The sequence below is a fragment of the Miniopterus natalensis genome, chromosome 4 (genome assembly GCF_054644295.1).
Source record: "Miniopterus natalensis isolate mMinNat1 chromosome 4, mMinNat1.hap1, whole genome shotgun sequence".
NCBI classification, from domain to species: domain Eukaryota; kingdom Metazoa; phylum Chordata; class Mammalia; order Chiroptera; family Miniopteridae; genus Miniopterus; species Miniopterus natalensis.
Window position 1 is genome coordinate 20,042,183 of NC_142084.1, and position 26,946 is coordinate 20,069,128.

Genomic DNA, 26,946 nt, shown 5'->3' on the forward strand with positions numbered 1-26,946 from the left:
ACAACCTGGGCAAAATGGACAAGTTTCTGGAAACATACACTCTTCTAAAAATCATTCATGAGGAATCAGAAAACCTGAATAGGCCAACAACAATTAATGAAATTGAAGAAGTAATAAATAAGTAAAAAAACTCCCAGCAAACGAAAATCCTGGACCAAATGGATTTATAGAAGAGTTTTACCAAACATTCAAAGAACTAACACCTACCCTCCTCAAACTATTCCAAAACATTCAAGAAAAGGGAAGACTTCCAAGCTTTTTTTACAAGGCCAGCATTTTCCTAATTCCAAGACCAGATAAAGACACTACACAGAATGAAAATTACAGACCAATATCCCGGATGAACATAGATGCTAAAATCCTCAACAAAATACTAGCAAACAGGATCCAGCAATACATTAAAAAGATCATACACCATGGCCAACTGGGATTTATTCCAGGGATGCAAGGCTGGTATAACATTCACAAATCAATAAATGTGATACATCACATAAATAGAATGAAGGATAAAAATCATATGATCATATCAATAAATGTAGAAAAAGCATTCGACAAAATCCAACACCCATCTTGATAAAAACTCTCAGCAAAGTGGGAATAGAGGAAACATACCTTAATATAATAAAGGCCATATATGACAAACCTACAGCCATCATCATATTCAATGGGCAAAACTAAAAGCATTTCACCTAAGAACAGGAACAAGACAAGGATACCACTTTCACCACTCTTATTCAACATAGTACTGGAAGTCCTTGCCACAGCAATCAGACAAGAAGAAGAAATAAAAGGCATCTACATTGGAATGGAGGAAGAAAAACTCATTATTCACAGTGACATGATATTGTACATATAAATCCTAAAGACTCCACCAAAAAAAACACTAGATTTAAAAATGAATTTGGCAAAACAGCAGGATACAAAATTAATAACCAGTAATACGTGGTATTTTTATACACCAATAATGAACTCTCAGAAAGAGAAACTGAAAAAGACAATCCCATTTACCACTGCAATGAAAAAAATAAGGTAAGAATAAACTTAACCAAGGAGGTAAAAGACCTGTACTTGGGAAACTATATGACACTGAAAAAAGAAATAGAGGAAGATACAAACAAGTGGAAGCATATACCATGTTCATGGATTGGAAGAATTAACATCATTAAAATGTCCATTACCCAAAGCAATTTATAGATTCAACGTAATCCCAATTAATATTACATTAGCATACTTCACAGATCTAGAACAAATACTTCAAAAATTTATATGAAACAAAAAAGACCCTGAATAGCCACTGCAATCTTGAGAAAGAAGAACAAAGTTGGAGGAATCACAACACCAGATATCAAACTATATTACAAATCCATTGTAATCAACAGCCTGGTACTTACACAAGAACAGACATATAGATCAATGGAACAAAAGAGAGACCCTAGAAATTGAGCCACACCAATATGGTCAATTAATATTTGACAAAGGAGGCAAGAGCAAACAATGGAGAAAGGAGAGTCTCTTCAATAAATGGTGCTGGGAAAATTGGACAGGCACATGCAAAAAAATGAAACTAGATCACCAACTTACACCATACACAAGAATAAACTCAGAATGGATAAAAGACTTAAATATAAGTCACAAAATGATAAAAATCCTAGAAGAAAACAGGCAGTGAAATCTCAGACATCTCGCATAGCAGAATTTTTCCTGATACATCTCCTAGTGCAAGAGAAACAAAAGAAAAAAATAAACAAATGAGACTACATCAAACTAAAAAGCTTCTGCACAGCAAAAGAAACCATCAACAAAATGAAAAGGGAACCCACTGCATGGGATAACACATTTGCCAATGATACATCTGATAAGGGATTAATTTTCAAAACATATAAAGAACTACAACTCAAAAAAAGGAAGACAATCCAATTTAAAAATGGGCAAAACACCTGAAGAGACACTTCTCCAAAGAGGACATACAGATGCCAAGAGACATATGAAAAAATGCTCAGTGTCACTACTCATCAGAGAGATGCAAATTAAAACTACAATGAGGTATCACCTCACACCTGACAGAATGGCTGCCATCAACAAATCAACAAACATGTCCTAGCCAGTGTGGCTCAGTGAGTAGAGTGTTGGCCTGTGCACTGAGGGTTGTGGGTTCAATTTCCAGTCAGGGTACATCCCTCAGTTACAAGTTCACTCCCTGGCCCCAGCTGGGGCACGTGCAGGAGGCAGCCAGTCGATGTGTCTCTCTCACATTGATGTTTCTTTCTCTCTCCCTTTCCCTCTCCCTCTCCTTCTCCCTCTCCCTCCATTCCATTCTCTCTGATAAGCAATGGGAAAAAAATATCCTCAGGTGAGGATTAACAAACAAACAAACAAACAAACAAACATCAAGTGTTGGCAAGGACGTAGGGAAAAGGGAACCCTCGTGCACTGCTGGTAGGAATGCAGACTGGTGCAGCCACTGTGGAAAACAGTATGGAAGTTCCTCCAAAAATTAAATATGGAGCTGCGCTTTGACCCGGCAATCCCACTTCTGAGAATATATCCTAAGAATCCTGAAACACCAATCAGAAAGAAAATATGCACCCCTATGTTCACAGCAGCATTATTTACAATAGCTAAGATCTGGAAACAGCCCAAGTGTCCATCAGTAGGTGAGCGGATAAAACAGCTGTGGGACATTTACACCATGGAATACTATGCAGCTCTAAAAAAAGAAGGATTTCGTACCCTGTGAGACAGCATGGATTGGTCTGGAGAGTATTATGCTAAGCGAAATAAGTCAGTCATAGAAAGACAAATATCAAATGATCTCACTTATATGTGGAATCTAATGAATAAAAGAAACTAACAAACAAATAGGTCCAAAGGCATGGAAGAGACTGACACATCTCTGAGGGGAGGAGTGTGGGGGAGACAAGAAGGGATTAACCAAAGAATTTATGTGCATATGTGCATAGCCCATGAACACAGACTACATAGTGCGGTGAAGGCCTGGGGTGGGGCAGGAGCCAGTTAGAGGTCAGCAAAGGAGGGGAAAATAGGGGGCATCTGTAAAACCCTCAACAATAAAGATAAATTTAAAAAGAAAAAAAGTTCCAAATCATGGTCCTAGCAACAGCACTGGTCTCAGATGCTGTGGAAGCACTAATAACATGCATGCACCTCCTCCAGCAGACGGGCTGGGCGTTACCTCCGTGGTTGAGGCTGGAGCAGGCTGATGAAACCCCTCAGTTCACTTCCCCAGGATATTACCAACTGGGAAACTCTTGCTCAGTTCCTGTTTCCAAAGAGTCCAGTAGTTTCCTCATGATCTGAAGGGTCCAAGGTATGCAGATAATTTAGTAGAAAGAGCCCTGAATTAGGAGCACCCGGGATTTGCTTTACTACTCAGTGCTAAATCAGTGCAAAGGATTCATCCATACTGGGCCTCGGTTTCCTCATCTACAAGAGAGGAAGAAAAAGTGGCCTGTCTACCTCATTTGGCTTTTGTGTAAACTAAGGGTGAATGTTGACAAAGGTACTTTACTAAAATGCATGTTGTGCAAATGTTCTTTCCTGGAGGCAAATAGTTACCATTCTTAATTTTATTGCCCTGTCCTGCTGTGTCCCTGGGTTCCAGGAGTGCTGAACCTGCCAGCCAGAGGCAGCTGTGGCCTGCTGCCAAGCCTCTGCGAGAGTCTGTGAATTCCCACACAGGGCCAAGAACTAGCAATACTGGTGTCAAGTCCAAGAATCAAGACAATACATGCTCTTGTCAATTGATTCAAAGAACAAAGCGGATGTGTCACCAATGTACATAACTTCTCGATGGTGTGTTCTATCGCATGCACCTTTGGTAATCCCTTGTAGCTATGTGGGGCCACAGTTTGAAAAAGACTCAAACTGTTCAGAATTCAAGGACTCCCCTGGGACTACATGGCTAAAGGCACAGCCTCTCCATAAGCCTCCTCCCTCCACTTCAGGGCTGCCATTGCTCCAGTCCTCACTTCCTATCAGCAGCCCAGAGCCTACCTGAGAAGCAGCCTGGGCAGTATGGTCCTGGCTTGTCTCCAGTTTTCTGTGTTCCTGGTCATACTCCAAGGGATCCTGCCTTTCCACATAGGCTTCCCTTCTGGGATTAGCATCAATAATTCCTGCCCTGCACTAGAAAAATCTTGTAAAATCCATTGTATCAGAAGGCTGCTCCTCCCCAAGGCCAGCCTGCCTGGGGAAGAGTGATTGTCTCGGCAGTCACACATCTTTATAGTAGCAATGGAAGTGTTGCCAAAGAGACCAACTGATGTATTGAGGCCTCTGAGGCACAGTTGGTGATCTTCCCAGACAGGCATTGCTGAAGATACAGGGAAACTGGAGAAATAGTTTCACCCCATTTGTCAGCCGTGGATTCCTGGGCTCAAATAGGCTGTGTGTTCTGGTGCATAGTTGATGATCCTACCTGCTCAGATCCACCTCTCAGTGACCTCTCTGCTATGGCCATCCAGCCCAGCTTGTCTCCTCTCGACATGCCCAGAGATTAGGACCTTTCCCTCCTCAATCCTGGCCACACTCTGTCTCCTACATTCTCTTCAGATTATCTTGACCACGGTAGAGGCAGGCCTTCTGAGGCAAGCACCTTCACTTCCTTCTCATGCCCTCAACATTCTCTGACTTGTCTCTCTCCTTCTCCTCTCCCAACTTGGAAAAGAAAGCCCTTTCCCTCCCCCACCCCTTGGTCTCTATTCCCAGAGTCACCCCAACTTCAGCAACTCTCCCCCTTCACTCTCTTGCCCCTATGTTGCTGACAAGGACCCTGTTCCCAGGGGCTGCAGAGTTAGGTGGCCTGGGCCATGCCCTGCCCCACCGTGAAACAGCTGAGCGAGCACAGACAAGCCACATAATCTGAGCCTCAGTTTCCCTGCCTATAAAATAAAGAAAATGACAGTGCCTACCAGTTGTGATGATTTAATCACAGGAGGTGTGTTGGTGTGGTAGTGTCATTACAGCTCTCTGCTCCTTCCCAAACTTTTCCACTGTTTTCTCATGGATGCCCACTCCCTTCTTTTTTGCAGCTTGCCTTGGCAGTGGCATCCACTGTTGTGACTTCTACTGTCACGTCTACGTCTGACATTCCAGCTGCAGTCTCACAGGCACCTCACACATGAGCCAAGCCAAACTCATCACCTCCTCCCGCAAGCCTGCCCGCCAGCTGGGTCCCCAAGCAGCAGCGATAAGCAGGTATTGATCAGCTCCTCTATGCCAAGCAGTCTCACACATGCCGTTTGCCATTTAAGTCCTTGTGTGGGAGGTTCCAGCCAACAGTCACCCAACTTTGAAATCCCAGGACATTTTTGATACCTTTTTCTCTCCTGGTTGGTCTGTTGGTTCTACATTATCGATGCCTCCTCAGTCTGGCAGTCTCCTCCCTTCCCATGTCCCCAGCCCTGCGTCAGGTGTTCCCCGGACCCTCATCTTGTCTGTGGCAGCAGCCACTAAATCCACTGATCCACCTCTGCTATTCCCAGCCCTTCTGAAGGCAAGATCCACCTTCCTTCCACTCGGCTCGGCTCTGGTCCTGGTGTCCAAGACGCTTCACTGTCTGAACTGCACCTGAGCCCGTCCTCAGCTAAGAAAGTCACGCTTCTTGCAGCTCACCTGCATCTTCCCCTCCCTGTACTGCATGTCCACACTAACTTAAGGCTCCCACGTCCTGCCACGTGCCTGCCTTTCCTGCCACCAACTCTTTCCCTACACTGTGCCTCAGTCTGAAACCTCTCTCCTTCCCCATAATCCCATCCCTAAATTCTAGCCAGTATTCAAAGACCAGGTCAACAGCCACTTTCTCTCTGGAGCCTTCTGGTCTGCAGAGCCAGGCTCTGAGGTTCCAGTACCTTCCACAGGCCCTTCACATTCTACACATCTGATTTCCCACCAGCCTACGCTCCCTGAAGGCTGTGGCCTGATAACTTTGATTTACCGGATGTGTTTGGCTCAGAGCAGGGCTCTGAAAATGCTTGCGAATGAATGAATCAGAGTGAATTCAAGCAGGTGTGACAGTCAGCCCTGTGCCTCCCGCTGGGCCTGGTGAAGTCACTGGGATGGTCAGCACAGAGTTACTGCCTAGTCCTCCTCTGAGCTCCCAAGATCTGCCCTCTGGTGGTATTGAGGGCTTTCTGATCTGCACATTAATTAGGTTCTTAATGAAAATACAGACCTGAAAGCTCCCAGATGGGGAAGGAGTGTCATTGGCCATCGGCCTCCAGGATGGGACTTGGCCCAGGCAGCAGAGGGACGAGAGCCAGGCCCAGCAGGGCACCCAGTGGGGCTCATGCCTGTGCAAAGGGCAATGATGACTTTAAAAGGGAGGGTTCCTTTACAGGTGCCTCACTGCCAAGGCCACATCAGATGAACTCAGGCCAGCTCATCCTCATTTGCCAAGTGGCAGAGGCCCCAGGAGGAAGAGTTTTATGAGGGACAACTGCCGTTCTGGACACAAGAGTAGTCAGTGCCAATGGAAACTCCTTCTAAACTCCAGCAATTCTCACTGTAAGCTGGTAAAACCCTTCTGTATAACAATTTCATGTGTACCAAGAATCTTAAAAATGATCATAGCCTTTGACCCACTCAGGAATCGAAGAGCCCACACATGTAGGGGAAAAAAAAACAAATGAAGGCAATTCTTTATGGACAAATTTGCTGATCACATCTCTATTTTTAAAAGAGGAAAAACTGTAAACAACCTAAACGTTCATCACTAGGATGATTGTTAAGTAGTTTTACTAAATTATAGGTAGCACTGATTTCGAGTTTTCAGTGTGTCAGGCATTGTGCTAGTATATTCATGAGTCATACATTTTCCCATTCCCTCCCAGGTGTAAAATAGCTGCTATTATGCCTGCTTTGCAGATGAGTAAACTGAGGCTTGGCCATCTTAGGTGAGGCATCCAAAGTTTCTGGACACTGGCAGAGGATTAGAAGCGGGTAATCTAACTCTAGAAACTGAATTCTGACCACCCAACATCATCTCTCTCAGTGTGTGTGTGTGTGAGCACACCTTTGTCTGCACACATGTGTATTTGATGGAATATTGCACATCTTTAAAAAATATTATCCATCTATTTAAAATAATTTTATATGCTATTTTAATAACATATTTGTTATAATGTTGAGCCAAAAGTGGTATATGAAACTGTCTATATGAGTACAGCCTCTTAAAATATTTAATCTATGTGTATAGAAAAGGAAAGGGAAACGTGTTAACAGTGACTGTATCTGGGTGGATGGGCATTTTCTCCCTCTATAGTCAGTGTTCTGGACCTGTACATTTTCAGCCGTGGGTCACCACTAATGGGCAGCCAGGCATTAGTAGAACTCATTGGCTTTATATCTGCAAATCCACCAGTCAGCTGAACTGAGCTCCAGAGAAGCCAGAGGCTTCTGGCACTTGGCTTTGGTACGTGGGCGTAGGCCCATGGCTCATCGTCACCACCCAGGAAGTGCATGGGCAATCCTGGGGTAATGCCACAAGCCATGAGCAATCCCACAAGCCCTGCTCAAGCTGCTGGAAATGCCCATGCAGCCCAGTCGCCACGCAGAGCGGGCCTGACCCAGAGCAGAAACCACAAGCCTGCAGCCAGCTGGGCCCACACTGCACAGTCCACACAGTGCCCTGGGCCATGCGGTGTTACGTTGGTTTGGTTGTGTTTGGCTTTGTTTTTAACTGAATCATCTAATAATTCCCAATTGAAAGACCTCACAGAGAAATCTAGCTTTCCGCCTTCTCTCAAATATCAGAAGATCCAGGCCATGTGGCAACAATCAGCAGGAGTGAAAGCACAGCCAGTCAGGATGTGGGCACACAACTCCCTGCGGCCTCCCGGACACCAGAGCTGACACACGAACTGGAACTGCGACCTTTGTCAAAGCAGAGTGATGAGGAAAGTGAAATGTGCCCTGTGTCCATGTTTCAATGGAAAGAGGAATAGTGAAACATAGGCGAGGAGGGCTGTGGGTATCACAAAGGGGAACAGGGTTCGTTCTTGTCACCTCTGCTCACTCCAGTCACCTCCCTGGTCCTAATGAGCCTTTGAGTTTTCTACTTCTGGCCTTGAGGACTCCTGAGGAACAAGTACAAGGAAATCACATCTTTCCTCACATTCTGGAGAGATTCCTGGCAGAAAGCACAGAATTCCTGGTGACACTTTGCCTGCCCCCCCTGTTCCATCCCCAGTAGTTGACTATGCTCAGCACCTGTCGTCACCAAGCCCTTCTCCCAAGCAACTGGGGTGGGAGGTAAGGGAGAGTGGACCTTGCAGAGAGGAGCTGCCCAAAGCCACAGAATCAGACCCATCCCTCAGAACCCATGAGCTGTGCACATTACTTGAACAATGTCATTTGGAGACCTGCTCCCAGCCCACATCCCTCCCTAAAGTTTGAAGCTGGTTTGGTACATGACGATTTTGTGCAAAGGCCCTGGTGTCACCATCATGGCTGCAGCCTCAACTTCTTCCAAATCCTGGGGCAGAAGTGGAAACAGCAGCAGAGGCTCTGAGTCAGACTGCCGGTCCCATCCACTGGGGAGTGACTTCAGGCTGGTATGGAACCTCTCTGTGCCTCAGTCTCCCCTCCATAATTGTCTAGGAACTGGGTTATTGTGAAGATTAAACACACCAAAGCTCTTAGCACAGTACAGACTGGCTCCTCAGCCCCCTCTGCTGTGTGTGATCAGTCTGGCCTAGCCCAGATCAGAAGGTTGAGGGGCACAGGTGAGGTGGACCCTCCAGTTTTGGCTTCTACTTTCCCTCCACCCACTAAGGCAAACCGTCTTTGTCTTTGCACTGGCAGCTCAGCCCCCGGGACCAGGTGCTAATGACTCAGAGCTTTGCAGGGCTCAGAAACGTTTGCCTACAGGAACCTCCTTGGCTGTTTCTAGTACACTGGGAAGGACAGAACAAACACATGCATTTTTTGCTGCTGCCTCAAGGTATTTACTTGAGAGAACCGGGTTCCTCTGGCACCACAGATGAAGTGATAATCTGAGGTCAAGGGCAGGATCCCATCCAGGCAGGAGTAGCGTCAGGAAACCTCATCCCTTCTGAGATGCTGTCAGTGCCTCTGACGGTGGAGAGACACAGGCAGGGCACACAGGTCCCTTTGTTCTCTCTGTTCCAAAGGCTTATCCAGAAAGCAAGGCTCTAGAAGAGCCTGGACTTCTGGATGGACAGTTCTGCAGAGTCTTAGCCCAGCTGGGCCATGCCCTGGGCAAGCAGGCATGGGTGACCTTCAGTGCTGCCCTGACCAGGTGCACAGTCCTGACCTCCAGGCTCTCCCCTCACCCCTCCTACCATCTGCTCCAAAGCCCTTCCTGACCCCCAGCTTGGCTGAGAGCCTGTCCCACTCCCTCCTAGACACCATGTTTGAAGTGGCCCAATGCTTGTCTGCCTGTCTGCTGGACTGAGCACTGTGAGAGGGACAGCATGGGTCCCCATCACCTGGCCTGTGCCTGGCATGCAGCAGGTGCATAACCATGGTGTGCTGGGTAAGTGAGCAGGGCTAACAGTCAGGCTGACCTCACACTGTCATGGTGGAAACTGAGACAATGCAGGTACCACAGTCAACACAGTGCCAGGCACACAACGGACACTCAGCTGGCAGCTGAGCAGCCGCCACGAGCAGCTGCTTGTGGTGACTGCTCAGCTGCCTAAAACTCCTACACACCCAGCTTTGGGGCCTCTCTTGGGTTTGGCTATTTGCTGGCTGCCTCCCATCCTTCCTCCAGTCTCCAGAGGCCTCTAGCTTGGCCTCAGGACCCCTGTAGCTCAGGGCTTGGCTTGCAAAGTCAGCCACCATCCTAGTACCCTCTTCAGGGAAGGGCAGGGGGTGAGGCAGGACAGAGGGTGGAGCCAAATACTGTCAAGAAAACTCACCAATTATTAGAGGCCTTGCCCATAAGAGATTATCAGAGATAACTTCTTTTGACCTACCAGCAGGGCAGAGTGAACTTCTGTTTACTAGAGGTCTGCTCTTACTTTTCCTCACTGGCCTTTTGAAGCCCCCAAAGCACTTTTATCTCATCCCTAACGCAGGGTGTCTTATACACCCATGTTTCCTTTCTATCGCTGAACCTCCCCTGCATGTGGGTTCTCTGACCCTCTCATATATACAGGGGTCCCACACACATGAGTGTATTAAATCTGGTTATTTTCTCTTGCTGAAAAACAAAAAAAAGAAGAAAGCTCACCAATTAATTTGCCTCCAAATGCCCCAGGCTTTCTGAAGGAAGGCAGTACCTGAGAAACATCTCCCCTGGTGTCCAGGCTGACCGAGCCCCCCCCCCGCCCCACACACACACGCATGCCTACCCCTACCTCCTCCCCTTCCAGAACAAGGCATCCAGGCTGCGAAGGAAGCAGGGCTGCCCCAGGAGCTGAGGAGCCTCATCACTGAGACTCTTCCAACATCTGGTCTCCAGAGAGTTTTAAGACATATGGAGAGATCTGCTCTGCACCAAGACTAACACCAGCTTTTCTGAAGTAGACAAGACAGAGCAGAAGGCCAGCCTGGGGTCTGGACTCCTGGGTTCTAAGCCTGCTCACGATGCTCTTCATTCCTTTACATCTTACCCTGGGATGGGTCAGCAAGCCACAACAACAAAACTATGCCAAGACACAACTCAGTGTGTTAAGTGGCTGGAGGTGGGGGTCCCCCTGCTCTATATCTCCTTGGGTGGCCCCCATGGGACTGTGCTCTGTGACCCTCTGGATGAGCAGGCGTTCTTGTTACCCTGCATCTCCCCTAATGCTGACAGTGACCATGGTTCCTGGGGTACCGAGCTTCCAGCAGGTGTGACCCACCTCCTGGGAAAGCCAGGTAGGTCCCAGGCCCCGTGGGTAGCATCACGTGGGTAGCTCCACGTGGCCCCATGGGTAGCATCAGCCTCATGCTCAGAGAATGCACAGGCCTGTCCTGAATCAGACACCTGGGCCACAGAAGGAGACACGCTGGGCTGGGATCCTCCTGAGCAAGCTCTCTGAGCTCTGTCTGTGGGAACAGCTGAGCCCACAGGGGATCACACACAGAAGGCTGCCAGGGAGAAGGGTATTTTCCACGCGAGCAGTTAGCCCTGATCTGATACCTTAGGTAACAGGAAGGATCACGAATCCAGCCCTTCCATTATACAGAAAAGGAGACTGAGGCCTAGGAAGGAGCAGCATCTTCCCCGAGGAGGCACAGTAAAATTAAAGCCAGAAGCCAAACTCCAAGGTATTGAAATTTGTCTTCTAAGATCCCCAGCTCACCCTTCTGGAGGCGGCACCTTCTACCCTGCACAGGAAGTGCCTTCGGGTACCTTCCCTCCTCCTTATCAGAACCACTCCCAGGAGAAGACACAGAAGCCTGCTCCCAGTGAGGAGGAAGTGACAGGTGCAGGAATGGCGCAGGGCACACCAAGAAGCAAAGCTTTAACTGGAGGGTCAAGGGTGGAGAGAGGAGCGGCCCCCTGGCCCTGTGGCCCATCCAGGTGCGAGGCCTCCCCAGCTGCACTCCCAGGTACATGGGCAGGTGTGGCTTGGAGAGCTGCACCCCGATGCCTGGCTTAATGCACTGATGTTGACCTTTTAAAAGTCTTAATAATTTTAAACAAGGATCCCACATTTTATTTTTCACTGGGCGTTGCAAATTACGGAGCTGGTCCTCACTCACCAGCAATTAATCGTGTGTCCCTGAATTAGTGTCTTAACCTCTGGGAACCTGTTTTCTCCTCTGTAGATAGAAAGAGTAACAGCACCTGCCTCACAAAATGGTTATAAAGACAAATTAAGAGAAGACAAGCAGAGCTCTCAGCAGGTGCCTGGCATCTGGTAAATACTTAGCCAATGAGAGTTACTACTCCAGATAAAGTAACAATGACAAACTATTACACAACCCTGCAGATCCCTGCTCAATAAAATGGATGCTAACAACGGCACCCTGGATCTGCGAATCAGGAGGGGGGTCCCAGGTGCCCAGTCACCAGGCCTCTTACTTTCCCGAAACGGCTGTGTTTGCATCTGCAGGCGGATCTTGATGAGGTCCACGGGCGTGCCCAGGCCGACGGACACCACGCCGGCCACCATGCTGGCCAGGAGCAGGTCCGACAGGGTGTGGGGCCGGCCGGCCTCAGGCTCCCTGCTGTGGTACTGGCTGAGGAACCTCTGCGTGTTACTGAAGACCCCAAACACCACAGAGTTGTAGACGGCGACGCTGGCCAGGGGGAAGGACATGCCCTTGAAGAAGCCGAACACCTGTGGGGAAACCCGGGGGGGGAGCGTGAGCACTGCAGGCCGGTGCCAGGCTCCCCACACTGTCCTGGGCACAGACCCTGCAGGCTGGTGTGCCAGTGAGTAGGACGAAGGATGCTGATGTGAAAGGAGACGGGCGGGGAGGGCATTCCTGCCCTGAGGAACCGGCTTCTGTGTGAGGGTGGTGTCCTGGGCCTGGAACCTGTATTTGCCCTGAGAGGCAGTGCTCTTGGGGTGGCCCAGGGGGAGCCTGTGGAGCACTAGTGGGTAATGGGCTTGCCAAGCATCACACACACCCTCCTCATTTGCCTCTCCAACAAAAGCTTTCTCTGGGCACTTGCCACGTGCCAGGCCCTGGGGACAGCAATACAGAAGAAAGCCTTCCCTGAGTTCATGGCCTGGGGGGGGGGGGGGGGGAGGGAAGGGGTGAACGTGGGTGGACAAATTAAACAATAATGTGCTAAGCTTGTGGTGAGGTCCTGAGAAGAGGGTCCTACAGCCCAGCCCCCCAGGGGCACTTGGGCCCATCTGCAGATGGGTGCCCCTGAGCATGGGTGTCTCTTGGAGGAACAGCTCAAGGGAGGAGCCCCAGGAAAAACAGCGGGGAGCGGCTTCTGCACATGCACAGGACATAGGTGGCTGAGGAGGGGGCCCTTCCCAACTGCATGCTCAGTGACCGCCGAAAGCCGAGATTCCCCGGGCCCTGGGAGGAGTCTGGGCAGCACACGCGAGCCCTGCATCCACGGCGGAAAGCACCGGAAGCTGTTGTGCAAGCCCAGGCCAATCCTGAATTGTGTGCATGCATCTCATGTGCCAGAGATAGGACACCTCAAATGTGCATGCTCACTCACATGGGCAGCAGGTACACACACACACACACACACACACACACACACTCTGCTCCAGCCTCTTCCTCAGGTAACCTGGCACATCACTGAGCCCCGAGCTGCTGTGTCTCAGAGGAACATCCACGGTGTCCACAGAAACTCTGGAGCTGGGACACTGGCTGGCAGACACTGTGGAGAACATGTGCCAACAGGGGAGAGTCAACAGTCGCCTTTCCGGGTACTGAGGAGTCACTCATTACCCTGGAACAGCTAGTCCCAGGTCTGCAGAACTCGCCCTGGTTTTAAAGCAGCTGATCAGAGAGATAGAACAATGCCCTGACACAGGACACACTTGGTCTGAGAAACAACTCCAGGTGCAGGCGGGAGGCTCCGGGCCCCAGGGCACATCCCACATGGGCCGCGGTCAGCAATGGGGCCACGTTTCTGGTGACTGAAGGACAAGTGTTGGACTGCCATGGGGCTAACACCTGCCCATTGCTTTAACTCAACAGGTCATGTCATCCTAAATTTTAAAGTTTACTTTAAATTCCCCCAAAAGGGGCCTTAGACAGTCCCCCTAAAGCACACGGTAATTCTCCGGGAGGGCACCTGATGAATCTTCTATAGAACATTACTCAGGATTCCCCCTTTGCAAAGAAAAACCTTGGGTCCCAGGGTCTCGGGCGCCCTGTGGTTCAAGCCAGCTGTGGGCGTGTGATGTCTGAGCGCCTGGCGCCGGCGACTGCGCCTGGATAAAGGGGAGCCTGTGGGCACATGGTACTGACCACTCGCTCAGTTTTGCAAACCTGACAGGTCACTCTGTTTTTTGCAGGAATTTTCCACACTGTGGTCCTAAATTCCTCCAAATTTCTCCAGAGAGGTTACACAAAACCAGTGTTTTTCTCCAATAACATCACACTAGGTGGCAGGGTTAGGTTTAGGTAACACAGAATATTTGAGGTGTGGTGTGAGATGATCAGGGACAACTGAGCCAAATGTGATGAGTGGGAACAAACGAGCCGTCCACCCGACATGCTGGTGGGGGGCTGTGGCCGCAGTGCCCAGGCCTGGGTGGGCTTTGCCCATTTCGGGGTAGGCCCTGGTGGGCGTGGCTGCAGGGCCCCCCGAGGGGCACTTACACTCTCCTTTCTGTACACGGTGCGGATGCAGCTGAGGGTGTTCCCGTAGCCCACGCCGGCCTGCAGGCGCGTCTGTGGAGAGAGGAAGGGCATGAGGCCCAGGGAGAGATGATTCACACCCACTGCCCCCAGCACGCCCAGAGGAGGGAAGGAAGGTCCTGCCCAAAGTGACCCGGGCAGGAGGGAGGTCTGGGTTTCAGTCCTGGGCAGAATGGCCCTCTGTCCGCCCGCACTGCCTCCCTCAGCGTCCCATTCAGACCTTAGCAAATGCAGCAGGAGCCCTCCTGGTCCAAGAAAAGAACAAAGGTCGGCTTGTTGAGCAAAAATGACACTTGTTTGGGGACATCTGATCCCTACCTCTTGAGTACAAAAAGCTAACCAGTTGCGTGGTTCTGTCTCATCTTCTGTCACTCTGCCCTCCCAAATATTCCCGGGAGAGACCTGCTCATCTCGCCTCCACAACCCCTTCATCTCTCATCTGAGTGATGGCCTCCTGCTCCCCCCTCACTCCTTGACACACTCAGACTGCTCTCTGACAGTCTGATGAATTGTGTCACTGCCCTTTAAGGCTGTCCAGTGGCCTCCTATCAACTTCAAATAAACTCTAAACTCTTTACCCATCCCCACCCCACCCGAACCCAGGGTCCATGAGGTGCCATGGCCCAGGGTGCAGAATAACACTTCACACTAACAGCCTGAGCTCAATCTGTAGACAAGCGAAGGAGACCCTGGAAGAACGTAAGTCAGAAAAGTGAGGGTCTCCGAGATGAAAATCATGGGTCATGTTTTGCTGCATTAAACTTTTCTTCATTTTCCAACTTTCCTATAATAAGCAGGGCTACTTTGATTGTTTTTAGCTTATATAATTAAAAAATAATTTTACTTACAAAATATAGGAATACATTCTCTTAATAAAAAAATTTTCAGCATTACATATAAAGCTAACGTCTCTTTTGGCCCATCCTCTCTCCACTCCCACCCCTCCCCTGTGTGGATAACCATGGCTAATAGTATGGCTAAGAGTTTGAGAGGCAGTCATCTAAATAGTTTTATCCAGATAAGATAACCAGAGGAAACATGTAGTGCTCCTATAGGTATGATACCTGAATGCTATCACACTGGTCATAAATATTACTTTCACAATCAGACAAATGTATTTATTGACTCACTCAGCCCATATTTATTGAGTGCCTATTTTAAAGCCATAACTGTTCCAATCTCAGGGAGTTTAGCAGTGGAGAAAACAAAGTCCCTGCCCTCATGGAACTTAAACCGAGTGGGGTTGGAAAAGATAGTCAATAAAAAGTAAATCCCAAGTAAATATATATGTCAGATAACAAGTGCCATGGGGGAAAATAAACAAGGGTCAGAAGGGCTGGGTGGTGGGGAAGAGGCTCTGGAAGATTCAGCAAGGTGAGAACTGGGCTTCACGTCTTCCGGTTAAGCAGAACCACAGAGGTCCACCTTGGGCTGGGGTATCCCCAACCAAGACATAGGTGTGGGCCAGGATAGGGGGCAAGGGAGCAGGCCCCTCTGCCCCATTTAAGGCTGGCCTGAGGCTGACCGTGCTTCTTGCTGGCCCTGGGTAGTGAATCCACAAAATGGCTGAGCACCAGGAGGGATCAGCTTCCCACTAAGGAGGTTGAATGCTCAAGTCACACAGCAAATGGCACTTGAGGGCACGTAGCCCAAGAGCTAAACCCGGATCACAGCCATAGAGCAAAGTCTGCCGGCCGTGCGACCAGCTCTTGGGAGGCTGCCACTGAGGCCAGCAGTACAGCTCAAACCTCCAGGGTCTCCAGTTACAACAGGGGCTGGCATTTAATGTACATCAACTGCATACTTGGGGACACACTGGGTATCTTGTAGAACTTATCATACTGAATCACACAAATGCTATGCAGCATGGATACTATCCCCATTTTACAAATGAAGAAAGCTGACTCCCTGTATTAGTTACCTGTTGCTGCTGTAACAAATGACTTAGTGTCTTAAAACAATACAAATTTATTCTCTTATACTTCCATAGCTGGACTAAAGGTAGCCAAGCCCTGATTAGAAACCCTGGTCACACTTCATCAGCATAAACCCTCAATGCACCTTTATTGCCAGGAGCCAGGTAAGAATCCTGACCCCAGTCCCAGTCGTGGCTGGCTCTCCCACCTGTGACAAGGCAGCCACAGGCAGGGAAGGAAACTTTGACCTAACTCAGCAACCTGGGCAGCTCTTCTAGCTCAGCTCTCCCATGGGCCAGCCCTGGGGCCCCAGACACATCCCCGCATCTGTGTTCATCAGGACAAGGGTGGCCGCCTCATTGCTCTATCCTCAGTGTCACAGTGATCTTCATGACAGCCCCGCCGGGGAGGTGCTCTTTGCCCATTTTACAGAGGAGGACATCAAGGCTCAGGGAGGTTAAGTGCTGTGCCCTGGTCCCAGGCGTTATTCTGACTCTTAAGTGCTTGCCTGGACCTTTCTCATTGGACAGGGACTCTAGAGAAAATGTGAGCCAGAAGGAAGGAAGGAGGATGTCCTAGGGAGACACAAGGGCCCTGGGCCATACCCCTGGGCTGGACCCAGAGGCTGGCAGTGTAAGCTGGCCTCACCAGGCTGTACCCTCAGCGGGGAAGTTCTTAGTCTGAGCAGAGACTGGATTTTATGTATCAGAAAGGGTTCCCTCCAGAGGCTCAGGGGACAGAGTGGAGAAGGAGAGCTCCAGCCTTTTCAGGTGACATGTGGCCAGGCCCAGGATGGCCAGACTTGCCTGTGCAAGGGGGTCGTGGTGGCTCTAACAGGTCTACCTGCCCCTGGCCAAGCTGGGGTGAGGGAAGGACATTCCCCCAGGGAGACATAGCTCAGCTGTCTTCAGAATATGACTGTACAACCCACAGGACAGGGACTGCACTTGCTCGGCCCACCACCGATGCCTTGTCATCCCCACGGTGCCTACACAAAGTGTCCAATATGCGGCTGATGTCTGAGCAAAAGGCAGGGGCCATATGAGGGACATAAGGAGCCAGGAAATATCTTCAACTATTTAAGACAAGTAGGCTGACCTTCCCATCCGAGGGAGCAGGCCTGGGCTGACCTAGGACGGGCCCGGTGTCGCGCAGGGAGGGTGGGGAGAAAGGAGACAGCAGCAGCCCTGCGAGAGGGGCCTGCGAGGCTCCTCCTTGTGTGTGATCCGAGCAGAGCTTTATATTTGGATCTGAATGTCACTATTTGTGGCCATGCTCTCAGGATATGGCTCTGAGTCCTGCTCACCACTGGGGAGAGGTGGCAGGGGTGGGAGTGGAGTCAAAGAATGCTCCTTGTAGTATCTTACTCCCCGGTGCTTTAACTTGCTGTGTGACCTGCGGCCAGCACCTCCCCTTTCTGAGCCAGCTTCTATATCTGTAGGGGCTTGAGTGACCCCGTGCCAGATGGCCCTGCTGGCTCCAGAGTCCTCACGTCACATGAGCTTCCTCAGCTTATACTGGCTTCCCCTTCCCGACCCAGGTCCAGAGTCCTACCCTGACACCCATGACCACCAAGGATTGAGTGCTGACCCCTCTTTCCTGGATTTAGATCTGTCAGCTGCGGTCAGAAACCTGGTGCATCAGCAAACTGGCCATGCCGGTCTTTCCCAAGTAGAGCCCACGAGGTGTCCCCATCTCAGCTCCATTTTATAATCACCTCAAACCCAGTCCTAGATTTTGGGCTCAGGTGCTAAATCACACTTAAAGCCTTTCCTAGTTCCTTAGTTCACAGGGAGACACTCACCAGTGCCTTCCCATCCCCCGCAGTTCAGGAGGACTGGAAGCAGAAATGAGACATTCACAAAAACAAAATCACTGCCAAGTAATGAGGGTAGAGCCATTCCAAAGCAGAGCCTCCTGGGGCCACACCCCCATGGGCTGGAGGCTCTGAGGATCAGACACGGCAGGCACTGTGCTACGGGCAGACGCACTCCAGGCCCCTTCCCAAGAGCTAATGACGAACAAGGCCGTACCTTGACCGTGTCCAGGGGGTAGCCGACAATGACACTGGCTGCACCTGTGGATTGGAAGAGAACACCTGGTCACTCAGCCCTGGACTCCTGGCTTGCACTTGCTGGCTCTTGGGACAGGACAGAGGGCTCAAGAACTTACAGTCACTTATTCAGTCAATGCCCTGTCACCAGAGAGACCCTGCAATGTGTTAGACACTGGCTGAGGTATACAGGAAGGCAGAGAAAATGAAGTAAAACCCAGTTTTGCCTTAAGAAACAAGCACCCCACTCCCACCCCAAAGGGCGGTGAAGGTGCAGGGACAACTGGGTATTTACATGCAAAGGAATGAAGTTAGACCCCCTACCTCATACCATATAAAAATTAACTCAAAAGAGAACAAAGACCTAAATGGAAACCCTAAAACTATAAAAACTATATACTAAAACACAGGGGAAAATCTTCATGACCTTAGATTTGCAATAGATTCTTAGATATGACACCAAAAGCACAAGTAACAAATGAAAAAATAGATAAACTGAGCATCATAAAGAGTTAAAACTTTTGTGCACCAAAGGATGCTATCAAGAAAGTTAAGTCAACCTACAGAATGGGGGGAAATATTTATAAGTCATATATTTGATAAGAATTTGGTATCCAGAATATATAAAGAATGCTTACACCTAAAAAAAACGGGCAAAGGACTTGATATGCAAATGAGCAACAAGCACAGGCAAAGATGCTCAACATCATTAGTCGTTTGGGAAATGCAAATCAAAACCATAGTGAGAGTCCCCTTCACACCTATGAGGACAGCTATCATTTAAACCAAAAAACAGGAAATAAGTGTCGTCAAGGATGTGGAGAAATTAGAGCCCTCATACATTGCTGGTGGAAATATAAAATGGTGTAGCCACTGTGGAGAAGTTCAGCAGCTCCTCAAAAAGTTAAGCATTGAATTACCATATGACCCAGCAATTCCATTCCCAGGTAAATTTCCAAAAGACATGGAAACAGGCACTCAAACAAGTACATGTGCACACATGCTCACAGGCAGCACTGCCCACAAGGGCCAGAAGGTGGACACGCCCCAGCTGTCCACCGCTGGATGAATGGATAGACAGGATGTGATCTGTCCATACAGGGGAAAGTTATTAGACATAACTAGGAATGAAGTGCTCATACAGGTCACAGCGTGGTTGAGTGTTGAGAACATTATGTAAACGAAAGAGGCCAGACGAAAAAGGTCACATGTATGATTCCATTTATATGAACTATCCAGAATAGGTAAGTCCACAGGGACAGAAAGCAGATCAGCAATTGCCGGGGGCTTGGGGGAGGGGAAATGGGAATGACTGCCTGGGCCCAGGGACTCCTTTGGGCATGAGGAAAATGTTCTGGAACTAGATAGAAGTGATGGTTACAGAACACTGTGAATGTACTAAATGTCACCCAATGGTTAATTTTATGTTATGTAAATTTCATCTCCAAAAAAGGAGAAGAGTGTGAGGAGAAAACCCAGAAACTTCTCAGTTACCTGCAGGTTACCCAACTGTAGTGTGTGTGTGTGTGTGTGTGTGTGTGTGAATAATATTAGCACCTACTTCACGGTTCCATTGTAAGAGCAAAATGAGGTCATGAATGTAAGTACCAGCAGAGAGCCTGGCACTTATAGGACATTCAAAAAGAGATGCAATTGCTATTGATTTTTTTTTTTAATTTTTAAAGATAGACTCTTTTAAAAGGTGATGGATACTCTGGGTCTTTTCACAGAAAAATGCCTACCTACACACACTCACAAGACCTGAACCACTTTGGAGGAAAGAGGCCACCCTGAGGCCACAAAGATTAAGAAGCCCTTATTGGAGAAGTCAGTGACTGTGAGATGGAAACAGGAGCCCCTTTTCTAAGACAAATTCTCCAGCTGGTGATGAGAAAGAAAGTGTCTCTGCTCACCAGGTAAGGCAGGTAAGGGGTGCTGAAATACGAGGTATTTACAGGGGAAGAGAAACCAGCTCTTGGTCTAGAACCTCCAGACCCCTCTCAGCCTTTGCTTCCCACAGAACTGGGCAGAAGCAGAAGGTGAAGGGCAGCGGGGAGTTGGAGTATTCACGCCACATGGACCCCTCCCAGCAGGGGAATGAGGGAGCCTGGTCCTCAGGCTCGGGAGGCTTCCCCCCAGTGAGTGCATCCTTCACGATGGGCATCCCTCAGCCCAGGGCCACGCCCCAGACCCAGCCTTGGGCCAGCATCTCCCTGCTCATTTAGCCCACCCATCTGAAAGTAGAGGATGCAATATAAGAAATCAGACTATCAGACCTTGGGACTTCACAAACCAGTAGAATTTCAAACAAAATGTGAAGGATTTAATGGTGACATTTTATCATGCAAGGTCATTAAGAAAGAAAACTATAGTAAGTACACGGGTTAAAATGGCCCTGGTACCAGACTGCCTGGGTTGGAATCCCAGTGCTCACACTATATGCATGGCCTTGGGCAAGTTGTTGAATTTCTCTGTGTATCCATTTCCTCATCTGTAAAATGGGGCTGTAAGAATAGTAGCTACCTCATTGGGATTACAAAAAAATATACATAAATGGACAAAAGAGACCACATATTTTACGGTTCCATTTATATAAAATGTCCAGAAAAGGCCAATTTATAGAGCCAGAAAGTAGATTAGTGGTTGCCCGAAGGGTAAAGGAGAGGATTGAGTTTAACTGTAAATGGGCATAAGGATCTTACTGGGGGTAAATATGTTCCCAAACTAATTTATGATAATGGTTTCACAACTTGGTAAAGTTACTAAAAATCACTGAATTGTACACTTGAAATGGGTGAATTTTATGATATGTAAAATAACTTTAATAGAGTTGTTTTTTAAATCTACACAGAGCACTTAGGACCTGATACCTACTAAGTATTCACCTTACTACACTCATCACCATTGCATGGAAGCAAAAAAGAAAAAACAACAACAAGTTAACATCAACAAAGTACAGACATTTGCAGAATAAAAGGCAATGCGCTACTTGCTGTGTGCACTGGGGAGGGTCTCCGTGTCATCAAAGACACTGAGCTCCTCTGACAGCTTTAAGCTTCAGGGCGTTTCTAAACCAGGACACTGACAGCCCCACTGAAGTTGGTCTGGCTACTTAAGGAAACAGCGGAGGGAAAGCTTTCCCTTGGTATGACTGAAGGGTTGTCCAAAGAGGGCCTGGATGTGCACAGTGGGCCTCCCGGTAGAGGCCCCTGAATGGGAAAATTAGGAGAGGCAGGTCTCAGCCCAACCCGAGAGAGCCTGTGTCAGCAGAATTGCCCATGTGACAGAGCCACCTCTGCTCAGGACCATGAGAAACAGATGCCCTGCAGCCATCTGTGGGGGACAGAAGCAGAAGGACCTGGGATGCTATCTGGCCTGTTGCTCTCTTTCTCTCTCTTTTTCCCTTTTCCTGCAAATTTCCTGGTCTCCTCCATACCTACAACGCTTGATGGGGCACAAACCTGCCACAGCCTCTGCCTCAGCACCTCAGTATTTTATTTTGTCTTTGGGAAAGGGCTGCATTTGACAATATCCCTTTGCTGATGGTCATCATAGGGCCAAAAGGAAGATAATATTTTACAATAAGTAAAGGCCCTCCAGCCCCCCCATGCTCCCGCTCCCCTCTGAGCAGTAGAGGAACAGACCTATCAGGAGAAGAAAGGAGGAAATGGGTGAAACTCTGGAGCAAGCAAACCCATCTCAGGCCCAGCAGAGAGTGGCCCCTGGAGCGGCGCGAAGGGACCCTAGTGCCAGGAGGGTCCTGACAGTTGGCAGCTGCTGAAGGCGGGAAGGGCTCCTCCTCTCCGCTCCCCGCAGCCCGGGCGCCCCTAGAACCAGCCTGAGCACAAAATCGCGCTTCCCGCCCCGCGCCGGGGGCAGCGGCGAAGCGCCACCCTGCCCGCAAGTTCCTGCTAGCCACGTCCCCAAACGCAGGTGCGCACCCGGTCACCGAAGGGTGTGCACGCGCCGGGACGCTCCATTGGCGCTGGGCTCGAACCAGCGGCTTAATCATTACCCGACCGAGCCCCGCGGATCCTAACGCGGAGGCAACTGGAAGCTCAGGTGAACCTCCGTGAGGTCCGCGGAGTTCAGGCGGGCGGCGCGCTGGGAACTGCACGGTCCCCGGCGCGGGGCGCGGGGCGCGGGGCGCGGGGCGCGGGGCGCGGGGCGCGGGGCGCGGGGCGCGGGGCGCGGGGCGCGGGGCGCGGGCTCCCCCGCAGCAGGTGGCGCGCGCGGCGGGGGCGGGACGCGCGGGCACGAGAGACCCTGGCCCGCGCCCGGGGTGTAAACTCGGCCCGCGCGGTGCCGGCTCGCCTCTCTTTCTGTCTCTCGGCCCGAGGGGTCTCCCGAAAGCACACCCACCTCTACGGGGTCCCTCCCACCCAGGGTGGGCTCACCTCCGATCCAGCCGGCCACGAAGTCTTCCAGCTGGAAGCTGCCCATGGCCGGGGCTGCGGCGCCGCGCCCGCCCGGGACTGGGTCGGTACCCACTCAGCGTGTGCGCGCCGTGTGCGGGGCGTGTGCGGGGCGTGGCCCGCAGGAGGGGCGCCGGGAGGCGGACGGGAGCCTCGGAGCGCACGCGGGTCGGCCCCCCAGCCCGGCCTCCGGTCCGTCCGGGCCCCGCGGGCAGCGCGCCCCCAGCGGGCCCTAAAGGCGCAGCAGGCGGGCGGGCACCGCACGCCCCAGGCGCCCAGATGCCGGTGCCACCCGAGAGTCCCGAATCCGACCTTCTCCGTGCACCTCTCCCTTGCCAGCGGCAGAACCTTGGCGCCTTAGGCGACAGTGCCCGCGGGGGGCTGTAATTGTTTCACATCACGTCCAACACTGGAAATAATTTCAGGGACATTTTTGCAAAGTTCATTAGTAGAGGGAGGGAAAGGATGCTTTATCCAAGGTCGGGAAGACGCATCCTCTTTTAAGCTAAAACAGCATTGAAATAATTCTAACTAAATGTCCAACTAAACCAGAAGTTCTTACTTCTCTGAGGAGCTGGTTGGAAAGCCAGGGGCAGTTTTGCTATAAAACATACAGGACATGCAATTTTCCATGCCGTTTTAGAGGTTAGGGCCTCTAACCCGGGCTGCTCCCCACATCTTCCCATAGCCCCCAGGTTTCAGAACCCTATCTATTCATAATGTATGGAAAGCAGAGTAGGCTCCAAGTCAGCTCTAAATAAATATTAGCCATTAATAATAGCCAGCTGTTCTCAAGCCCCACTTAAATCATGCCCCACTCACTGAACCTGGGCCTGCTCCTCACAGCAACCCTGTGAAGTGGATGCTATTATGATCCCCATTCATAGGTGAGGAAAATCCCCGTGTATTTGGTGTATATAATATGTGTGTGACTGAATCTTTTAGAAAACTGGCCCATGAACGTTGTCACACCAGAGTTGCAGGCTTAGCTGTGTAAGAATAGATTTGAGCTTCTACCCGAAGACCTGGCCATCATAGTGGAGGGTCTAGGGCAGACCACACCCAGAGCTGAAGGCCCTGCAGCAGCCCCTGCTGAAGGCACACAGCCCCTGCTGAGAGCACTCTGGCCAGGTGGGAATTTCCAGAGCCCAGAAGACTCTCAGCCTGTCCCTGGCCAGGCCTTCAGGAATAAGGCTAGGCTGGAAATTTCCTTTGACAGCTGCCTGGCCGTGAGGTTTGGGTGGCCAGATAGCACACTGTGTTTGGAAGTGCAGGTCCCAGAATCCACAGGTGCCTACTACCCCAGGGCTCTCTGGGCCAGCCCCTACCCCATGCAGACAAGCAGGCCCCAAACCCTGTTCTACCACCTTGTCTGAAACACTTCCTACCACCTCAAACACACACGGCCCTGCCTCTCTACCTGCATGCTACAGACCAGCAAATGGATGCTGGAGCTGCCTTGCCCTGAGGATGTCTTCAAGCCAAAGTCTGTGCTGAGGGCTTTACACACAGTCCCACTCCCTCCTCACAGCAGCTGTGAGCAAGCACCAAGATCACCCCACTGATGGTCAGTTTTATGTGTCAACTTGCTTGAGTAACAGTCTCCGGTGATTCGATCAAACGCTCATCTAGGTGTTGCTGGAAAGGTATTTTGTGGATGCCATTCATATCTACAACCAGTCGACTTTAAGCAAGGAGCTTATCCTTGATAGTGGGGTGGGCTTCATCCAATCAGTTGAAAGCCTTAAGAGCAAAAGGGAGATTTTAGTGACTTGCCCAGCCATCCCCCACAATACATATACACACATGCATGCCTTGGAGGTAATGTGGGTCTGGCTCTAGGCCACAGCAATAAAGTGAATCATAATCTTTGCTGGTGGAAGGGGTTGCCTTCAGTTTGTAAAGAACTCAACACCTGTGAAGTGCAGTAGACCTAGGTATGCCTGTGCCTCCTACTGGTTCGGCTTCTCTGGGAGAACCGACTGTGTTCACTTGTAAAACAGAGCTGAGGAGACCTAGGCTCAGTGAGGTCAAGGGAGATCCTATCAGTCAGGAAGTGTCAGCCCCACAGCTGTGAGGTGGGGGAGGCATTCTAGGCATTGCCTGGAGCTTGCTCTTGTTCCCTCTGACCTCTCCCCACACCTCTCATCTTCCCCCCACTTTCCCATCCAGCTCCCCTTCCTGGGGCAGTGCTGCTGGGTCCTCATTCCCCTGGGCCTGTGCTGATGGTGCTCATCCAGTCAGCTGTGGGCTCTCTTCCCTCCCCAACCTTGGGCAGTGATGCTTACTGCCTTTCTAGCCATGTCCCATGCCTGGGTCCAGAGCAAGCAAGTACCTGGAGGTCCAGGGTCGTGTCTAACTTTCAGGTACAGTTCTCCAGGGGCCCAGCTCCCTCCAGGCCCAGGCTCAGCCTATATTGTCCACCCTGGGCCCCTCTGGAAGAGGGGTGGTCCTCTCTCCCTCAAAATCTCTCTCTCTGTAGACGGGCACTATACCCAGCCAGGCCCCAGCTGGAGGTCTATGCTCACTGGGAGGACAGGACCTGCTAGGGGAAGGTGCTTTGGGTCCGATGAGAGCTCCCTGGACTCCCTCTGAGAAGAAATGTGACTTGATGGCCTCCAGTGTCCTGCTAGTCTCCTGCAGGGACCTGCCTTGGCACCCAGAATTGTAGAGAATTTTGAGGGGTATGGTCCGGAGGAAAGCGCCTCTACTGGGCCTGCTCTTCTCCCACTGGCACATCCATGTCACATCTTCAAAGCCATCACACAAAAGCAGCCAGCCAGGCCTCCTTCATCCAAAGCAGACAAAACATGACCCTTGAGGCTTGCTCCTAAAAGGGCTGAGAGGCCTGCTGCAGAGGTGATGGGGAAGGGAAGGGGGGGTCATCATCACAACCGATGCCCAAGCACTGCCCTGCCATGCTGGGATATGTGCTGGGACAGTTATCAGAAATGAAAAGTCTCCAAAGAGTAGTCCTTTTGTCAGTTCACCATTGGAAGAAGTCCATAGGTGGAAAGTCCGCCACTTCTTCAAGGTCTACTCTTTTGGCAGACCACCTAATGTGTGCCAGGCAGATTGTTATTCTCTGAGTCCTGTGTCAGCATGGGACCAATTGGGAAGGTCCTGAGTTGGCAGTCAGTGGCCCTGGCAAATCTGGGATAGAATCTTGAGCCCAGAAAGCTGCTGCTTGTACTGCTAATGAGCTAGAGCTGAGAGGAAGGATGAGCTCCTTTCCAGAGTGAACCACTGTGCTCCATTTCTAAATGTGTGCCATGGATCTGCCCATGAGGCACATCACCCGAGGGAGGCTTGCAAATCCCTCCTCTTGCCTTTCTCAGGGCCAACTTCTACCTCCTTCAGGCCTAAGCTGAAACATACTTTGCAAAGAGGCTTCTCCAGAACTGTTGGTCAAGGTCAAGGTCAAGACCTTGTTGCCCCCTCAAGGCATCCCTGCTTTTCCTTCCAGCCCTCACCATGTGGGTCAGTCCTTGTGCAATGCCCAGTAGGCCTCAGAGGGTAGGCCCTGCCTGACTTGCCCACTGCCATGGCATTTTCGGCTTCGTCCACAGAGCAGATGGACGGTAATTACTGATGATCGAGTGCAAGTGAGTGAAGCGGGAATACAGGCCGGTGCTTTCTTCTTTGGGCATTGGTACCTGTGTCATCACTCCTGCACTGACCTCAGACAGTGGGGTCTCTGAGGTCCTTTCCTTGAGTCCCATGGGAAGGAAAGCATGTGGTGATTTTCAGGGTGCTATTTGAGCTTCTCCTTTATTGACAATTCTTTGAGAAAGTCTATTCAGAGCATATTCAGATTGTATTTGTTCCAGCATCCGTTCAATTTGACACTCCAAGTCAAGAAATGGAGGAAAATGATATTGAAGTGAGGGGGCAAAGCAGCCACTGGGAGACTGGGCTGCCTGGGCTCTGCTTCTGGTGCTGCTGCTGACTCACTGAGCCCCTTGGGTAGGTCCATGCCTCAATTTCCCCCACTGTGTTTTAGAGGGTAGGGATGGGTCCCCACTTAGGGCAATGTCAAAGAAGTCTGAAATTCTGGGCCACAGGGACACCAGCTGTGGGTGTCTTGTCAAGATACACCAGCAGAGGGCGCTACCGCACAGCACTTGGGACTCTCAGGAGGAAAAGACCAGCTTGGCTGCCCCAGGGGTAAGTTTTCTGGCCCTTTCCCAGCATTGGGCTGGCAGAGTCAGACCCAGTATATACTTGAGCTATGAAAGAGGTTCTGACCTGGAGGCTTAGGGGGAGTCTGAGAGTGCCAGAGTGGGCCTTTGAGAGGCTT

At 50.4% G+C, this 26,946-nt stretch overlaps 1 protein-coding gene and 1 long non-coding RNA gene across 2 annotated transcripts in view; both read right to left on the bottom strand.

Moving 5' to 3' along the window:
* Positions 1–22,674, bottom strand: part of SLC25A48 (solute carrier family 25 member 48) — a 41,756-nt gene extending 19,082 nt beyond the window's left edge. The window contains exons 1-4 of the mRNA XM_087815893.1: positions 22,629–22,674; positions 18,212–18,255; positions 14,224–14,295; positions 12,002–12,260 (exon numbers count right to left, since the gene is read on the bottom strand). Coding sequence (XP_087672019.1) covers positions 12,002–12,260; positions 14,224–14,295; positions 18,212–18,255; positions 22,629–22,674 — 421 coding nt within the window. The remainder of the gene's footprint in view (positions 1–12,001; positions 12,261–14,223; positions 14,296–18,211; positions 18,256–22,628) is intronic.
* Positions 22,675–24,165: 1,491 nt separating this feature from the next.
* Positions 24,166–26,946, bottom strand: part of LOC107525377 (uncharacterized) — a 256,707-nt gene continuing 253,926 nt past the window's right edge. Inside the window, exon 9 of the long non-coding RNA XR_015714360.1 lies at positions 24,166–24,389. This is a non-coding gene — a long non-coding RNA (uncharacterized LOC107525377). The remainder of the gene's footprint in view (positions 24,390–26,946) is intronic.